This window comes from Nicotiana tomentosiformis, chromosome 1, assembly GCF_000390325.3.
Source record: "Nicotiana tomentosiformis chromosome 1, ASM39032v3, whole genome shotgun sequence".
In the NCBI taxonomy this organism is placed as follows: Eukaryota; Viridiplantae; Streptophyta; class Magnoliopsida; order Solanales; family Solanaceae; genus Nicotiana; species Nicotiana tomentosiformis.
In genome coordinates, this window is record NC_090812.1 from 123,040,246 (window position 1) to 123,047,869 (window position 7,624).

Here is a 7,624-nt window from a genome sequence, read left to right on the forward strand (position 1 = left end):
CTTTAACTCCTGAGTTGCTCTAATTTTCAGTACATAGCACCTAAGAAGAAGGCAAGAACTGGCCAAAGAGCCAATGTCACCCCAAGAGTGGCAGTTGATCCTATATTTGATGATGTGGGTGAGCACCCGAGGGGTGAGGATATTCCCCCAGTTACTACGCTGCCTGATTCTACCCCAACTGATCAGACCACACCTGTACCTACACCTACTGAAGGTGCAACAGTTCCTCCAACTGATATTCCAGTTCCAGCTTCCGATTCTGGTGTTTCTGACATTGATCTTGGGGGAGCCATACAAATGTTGGCTCAGATAGTGGCTTCTCAGGCCTAGAGGTCAAGTGTTGCACCCACTTCTTCCAGTCAACCAGGGGATTCAACTAGTTCCAGGGTGAACAGGTTTCTCAAGTTAGATCCTCCAGTGTTCACGGGTACTAACCCAGAAGAGGATCCCCAGGATTTCATTGATGAGATGCACAAGACTCTTAGAGTTAGGCATGCTACTGAAACGGAGGCAGTAAAATTGACCTCCTACCTCTTGAAAGAGGTTGCATATTCTTGGTTTGAACTATGGGAGGCGTCCCGTGAAGAAGGGAGCCCTCCGGTGAGGTGGGGTGAGTTTGCCGATGACTTCATTGATCATTTCTTGCCTACCTATGTTATATCCCGCATTTCGTATGTAAAGGTTTTGTCATAAGTTAATCGACGTAGACTCGGGCATGAGATTGTCTTGAGGTTATACGCATTTATGCTACTTATAACAAGCGATAAGTAAGCGCCGTGAAGGATAAAGGGTAAACGAATCAAAGAAAATGAGTTTCGTTGAAGGTTCTCGATTTGGGATAAAATACGGTCCGAACAATAATAACCGATATTTATGGACTAATGCCATACAAGGTACTACATGACCATGATAGTAAGAAAGATTCCCATGTGTGTATTTATGGTTATGTGACTTGGAGAGATGGTTAGTTGGGTTTCTGGGAGGTTTTGGATTGATGTGGAAAACTTGGTTCTTAGTTTGGAAGCTTAGGTTGGAAATGTTGAGCACAATTTGACTTTTGCTAAAATGACCCCGCAATAGTATTTTGATGGTTCCAATAGGTTATATGATTATTTTGGAATGAGGCGTATGTCCGAAATTAAATTCGAAGGTTCCTAGGTTGATTTGGCTCTTTTTGCCGGAAGTTGGCAATTTGAAGGTTTAGAATTTTTCTAAGTTTGACCATGGTTTGACTTTGTAGCTATTGGGTTCGGATTTTGATTTCGGGACTTGGAATAGGTCTTTTTGTCATTTGAAAATTGTGTGCAAAGTTTGGTGTCATTCCGAGTAGGTTTGATAGGAATCGGATGCTTGGTTGTGATTTTAGTGATTCTTGAGTTTCATTGCGAATTTCATGTGTTTTGGTGTTTGATTCTTGGCTTTGGATGTTATTTTGGTGTTTTGAGCTCATAATCGAGTTCGTGTGATATTTCTAAACTTGTGTGGATATTTGGTGTAGAGCCCCAAGGGCTCGGGTGAGTTTCGGATACATTTCAGACTGTTTCGTACTTGTTTCAGGTATATGGTGTGCTGGTGTAGCAGTTATCACAAATGCGACACTAGTTTGCAATTGCGATATCGCAATTGTGAAGTAGGAAGGGGTGTCAAGCATCGCAAATGCGACGCCTTGATCGCAATTGCAAGGGGGATGTAGGCTTGGGTTGGTCGCTTTTGTGACCACTTGGTCGGTTTTTAACATGGGCTGACTTCACAAATGTGAAGTTTGAGTCGCTTTTGCGACATTCCCTGGGCATATCAGGCAATGCATTTCCATTGGTCGTATTTGCGAACCCCAGGTCACATTTGAAAACACCAGGTCACATTTGCGAACCCCAGGTCGCATTTGCAAACACCAGGTCGCATTTGCGAACCCCAGGTCGCATTTGCAAACCCCAGGTCGCATTTGCGACTTCTACAGCTAAACAAAAGATGGGATTTCGTGACTTAGTCTCGTTTTATCACATTTTGAGCCCTAGACTAGGTGGGAGGCAATTTTAGGAGGAGATTTTCATACAAAGCTATTGTGTAAGTGACTTTGACTCAATTTTGATATTATAACATGATTATTTATGAATTTTAACATCTAAACCATGAGATGTGAAGGGAAATTTTGGGGATTTTTGTCTATATTTTCAAAAATGAAAATTTGAGATTTGAGAGTCGATTTGGACTCGGATTTGAAAATGAAACACATTTTTGGACTCATGAGGTTATAAATAGTCGAGATCTACCCTTCGACTCGGGTTTTGACCGGGCGAGCATGGGGTTGATTTTTGTTGACTTTTTAGGAAAAGTATAAAGATCTTAACTTTATTAATTGAAATTGAATTCTCTTGTATTGTTTGATATTACTAAGTCATCTTTTGCTAGATTTGAGCCGAACGGAGGTGAATTTTAAGGGAAAAGCATTTTTAGAGCATTAATTGGGGCTAATTGAGGTATCTTGCATAAATTTGTGGAGAGAGGGGGGTGGCTATCCCCCCTTAGGATTTGGCTTAAATTGCATTATTTGTGATATATGAAATGATGTATATATGAGGTGACGAGTCTGTACACGGAAGTTTGTGTAGTTTGAGACCAGATTAGACCTTAGGCTATTAATATGCCTTGAATTGGGGTTGTTTTCTATATAAACATGCCTTATTGTTGATTATTCCCCGCATCCTTATACTTTTGTCATGTTATTGTATCTTATTGTGACCCATGGGTTATATCTTGATGTGACTTGGGGATATTGTTGCTTTTGTGATATTGTGGCACATGAGGGCTTGTTGTGCGGGTTGATTATTATTGTGAGGACTATAAGGGTGGCGAGATGTGCATGCAGTGACATAATAGTGGTGTTTATTGATGTGCATGCGGTGAGATAAGGGTGGCTTATGCGCGTGTAGCTATATAAGGGGAAATATTTCATTATGAAGCTCACACGGCGAAATAAAAGTGGCTTGTTGATGAAGTTATGTGCTATTTCGGGGTGATCCTTGATGTTACTCATGTGTTGGAATGGGTTGATGTTTGGAACATATCCTTGTTTTCCTTAAATGATTTCACTTTGTGTTTATGAATTGTTGGTTGATTTGCCATGTTATCACATACCCCACTCTCTGTTGATATTTGTTCTGTTATATTCTCTGTTGTCAATTTTATATTAAATGTTGCACAGATTATTTGACTAGTGAGTGTCTTGACTTGAACCTCATCAGTACTCCATCAAGGTTAGTCTCGATACTTACTGGGTACCGACTGTGGTGTACTCATACTACGCTTTTTCACATTCTCTGTGTATATCCGGGTATCTCAGATCGTGCTAGTCGTTAGAGAGTGGTGCCGAGCTGTTGGAGAGTTCAAGGTATACCTGCTGTTCCTTCATAGGCCTCAGAGTCACACTCTTATTTCATTTTCTTCTGTTTATTGTATCCTAAACAATGATGTATTTTTGAGGCATCTTGTGTACTATATATAGAGCTTATGACTCAGTATTGCCTGGTTTTGGGATTTATGACTGTTTTATTCTCGTTTGGTTATGTTATGGCATATTGCAGTTTTAACTAGTATTTAAGTTGTTATATTCTGTTTGATCTTGTCTTGTGATAGTCTTACCTAGTCTTAGGAACTAGGTGCCATCACGACCCTTATGCTGGAAATTTGGGTCGTTACAAGTTGGTACTAGAGCTCTATGTTCATAGGTTCTATGAGTCATAAGCAACTTTAGTAGAGTCTTGCAGATAGGTACAAAGGCGTCTGTACTAATCTTCGAGAGGCTACAGAACTATTAGGAAATTTTATTTCTTTCATTCCTTATCGTGCGAATTTATTGATTTTGGAGTTTGAGCCTTTGTCTTTATATTCTCTCACAGATGGTGAGGACATGAGCTTCGGTTACTGATGATGCTTCCCCCAGTGCCGGCGTTGCTAGAGGCCGGGGCAGAGGCCGAGGCAGAGGCAGGGCACGTGCCGCAGCAATGGGTCATGCTAGGCTGCGATTGAGGAGCCACCGGTAGCTCCGGCTGAAGAGCAGGAACCCGAGGCGCCTGTTGCTACCCCTGGACTTCAGGAGAATTTAGCACACTTTCAGAGCATATGTGGTACCTTGGCTCAGGCGGGGTTGGGGGAGGAGCTACTTCTCAGGTTGGGGGAGGAGCTCATACTCCCGCCACCCATACCCTTAGAGCAGTGAGCTCATGTTGATTAGGCTCCAGGTGTTGTACTGGCGTAGCCCGTGATTGCTGTTCAGCCCGAGGTCTGGCTAGTTGCGTCACAGGAAAAGCAAAAGAGGTTAGAGAGGTTCTAGAAGTATCACCCTTCTCATTTCGGTGGCGGAGCTACTGAGGATGCACATGGTTTCATAGACCAGTGCCACCTCATTCTGCGTGCTATGGGCATAGTGGAGTTGAGCGGGGTCGACCTTACTGCTTTACAGCTGACAAGGACCTCATATAGATGGTTGAAGACTTATAGGGCGAGTAGGCTAGCTGGCGCAGCGCTGCTTACTTGGTCCAGTTCACTGATCTCTTCTTGAGGGAGTTCATTTCGGAGACCCTCAGGGACGTGTTGCACAATGAGTTCGAGCAGCTCTACTAGGGGAGTATGACTGTGTCCAAGTAAGCTATGAGGTTTACTGAGTTATCTCGTGATGCACCTGCTTTGGTTCCACTATTAGAGAGAGAGAGTCCGCAGATTTATTGAGGGGCTTAGTTATGGCCTCAGATTTGTGATGGCAGGGGAGCTGGAGACTGATACTCCAATCCATCATTGTTGTGTAGATTGCTAGGAGGATGGAACGTGTCCGCGGCCAGGAGAGAGAGGATAGGGAGGCCAAGAGGTCTCGAGATTTTGGAGGGTTTAGTGGTTCTCGCTTTGCGGTATCAGCTCGCCTTGGCAGAGGCTTTACCATTCGACCAGTTCAGTCTTCGCTTCAGGTTACTCGTAGTGCTCCAGCCAGTCAGGGACCTCAAAGTACTCATATTAGACAACCATCATTCAATGCACCTTCTACATGGGGTTCCTACATCAGTTATTCTAGCCGTTGGGGTAGACTCAGTACCAGCAGCCATGTTCACAGAGAGGTTGTTTCGAGTGTGGTGATACTAGGCACACGGTGAGAGATTGTCCCAGACTTCGGAGGGGTGGACCTCTACAGGGTACTTAGGCTATGGTTTCTTCTCCAGTTGCTACTCCACCTATACAGCCGGCTAGAGGTGGAGGACATGCGGGTAGAGGACGTCTTAGAGGGGGAGGCCAGGCTCGCTGTTATGATTTCTCTGGTAGGACAGAGGCTGTTGCATCAGAAGCTATCATCACAGGTATTATTACGGTCTGTCATAGAGATGCATCAGTTTTATATGATTTGGGTTCCACTTATTTTTATGAGTCATCCTATTTTGCTTCATCTTTGGATATGTCTCGTGGTTCTTTGAGTACCCATGTTTATGTGTCTACACCCGTTGGGGATTCTATTATGGTAGATCATGTCTATAGTTCTTGTTTTGTCCCTATTGGGGTCTATGAGACTAGGGGTGACCTTCTATTACTTAATATAATGGATTTTGATGTGATTTTGGGCATGGATTGGTGGTCACCGTATCACACTATTCTTGATTGTCATGCTAAGACCGTGACATTGGCTATGCCGGGGTTGCCGAGGTTAGATTGGAGAGGTTTATTAGGTCATATTCCTAGTAGGGTGGTGTCATTTCTGAAGGCTCAGTGGATGGTTGAGAAAGGGTGCTTGGCATACTTAGCCTTTGTGAGGGATGTTAGTGCTGATACTCCTACCGTTGAGTCAGTTCTGGTAGTGAGGGAGTTTCAAGATGTGTTTCCAGCAAACTTACCGGGCATGCCACCCGATAAGGATATAGATTTTGGTATTGACTTGGTGTCGGGCACTCAGCCCATATCTATTCCACCATATCTCATGGCACCAGTGGAGTTAAAGGAATTAAAGGAATAACTTTCAGGAGTTGCTTGATAAGGGTTTTATTAGACCGAGTGTCTCACCTTGGGTGTGTTCTAGTTCTAATTCTGAAGAAGAAAGATGGCTCTATGAGGATGTGTATTGACTATAGACAACTAAACAATGTTACTGTCAAAAAAAAGTACCCATTACCGTGTATTAATGATTTATTTGATCAGCTTCAGGGTGCTAGAGTATTCTCGAAGATTGACTTGAAATCGGGGTACCATTAGTTGAAGATCTGGGCTTCAGATATTCCGAAGACGACTTTCAAAACCCTCTATGGCCACTATGAGTTCTTGGTGATGTGTTTTAGGCTGACCAATGTCCCAGCAACATTCATGCACCTGATGAACATCGTGATTCAGCCATATCTTGATTCCTTCATCATTATGTTTATTGATGATATACTGTGTATTCTCACGGCCGAGAGGAGCATGAGCAGCACTTAAGGATTGTGCTCCAGACTTTGAGGGAGAAGAAGCTATATGCTTGTTGATACCCAATTTTGTCTTCATATTTTATCAAGTATTCCATATACTTTTGCATTATTACCCAATTTATAGGGGTCAAATAAGTATTTTCTATAATTTTCCATAACTATTTTTAAGCTTTAAAATTGATTTTCTTGCATTTAAATTATTTAAATATGTATTAATTACCCCTTTAAATTATTTTGTGAGGACTTAATCATCCAAATTTATTATTTACATCCACATATATGTTTCATAATATTTTACTTTATTTTATATAATTATATTTGTATTTTTAAGCTATTTACACAATTTTGCAGCAATAGCCTATATGTTGTGCATAATTACATTTTATTACATTATTTATGCCCAAATAGAATTTTTATATTTTTATAATGTTAAACTATTATTTTAAAGCATCTTACTACAAAAATAATATTTTTACTATTTGTTAATTACTTCTTATAAATTTTCTTTTATTATTTTTCGTGTATTTAATTTGTAGCCCAATTTGGAGCCAGTTCCGGACCAATTTAATAGTCCAAACGCCCAAAACCATTAGCCTAATCCCCCAGCCCGAACTAGGCAACCCCTTTAATTAACCCGGTCGGCACCCGTTTTAAACGACCCGCCCCACTCTTTCTTTCTACATCAGCCGTTGATCTCTGAGATCAACGGCCCATAGGCCATCACCCATCTTTAAACTACCCAACCCCAAACCCTAACACCCATTTCCCTGAGACCGCCACCCTAAAATCCTCTCGTCCTCTCTTCTCTAAAAGAAACCCTAGCCTCCCCCACTCAAATCCCAGTCCCAATCCGATATCACATGAAAATCTTCCATGATTCCTTTCCTTTCTTTCACACACGGAGATTCTTACCATCTCCTAAACATTACAAGTATTTGGTACTCGATTATTTATGGAAGCTGAGCCATTGGTGTTCGTTCAACTCTAATTCTGTACTATCTTCATGTTTCTGACCTGATACACTAACTACCGGGCCATATGGGTCCGATTCAGTGAGATCTTTTACTGTTTTTGTTCTCTGTTTTGAACTAGGGTTTGCCTGACTCCTCCTAAATTGATTCTAAATCAATTTTGCATGCTATTCTTTCCTTTTTATGTTTAAATGACTATTTTTCCTTATTTGTGTGTTT

General features: G+C 41.8%; 1 protein-coding gene across 1 annotated transcript; it reads left to right on the top strand.

Annotated features, from left to right (window-relative positions):
* The first annotated feature begins 5,191 nt into the window (after nt 1-5,191).
* Nucleotides 5,192-6,371, top strand: LOC138909110 (uncharacterized). The gene is made up of 2 exons (XM_070200231.1): nt 5,192-5,830; nt 6,309-6,371. Exons 1-2 carry the CDS (start codon nt 5,192-5,194, stop codon nt 6,369-6,371), a joined length of 702 nt encoding a protein of 233 aa, XP_070056332.1.
* The last annotated feature ends 1,253 nt before the right edge of the window (nt 6,372-7,624 follow it).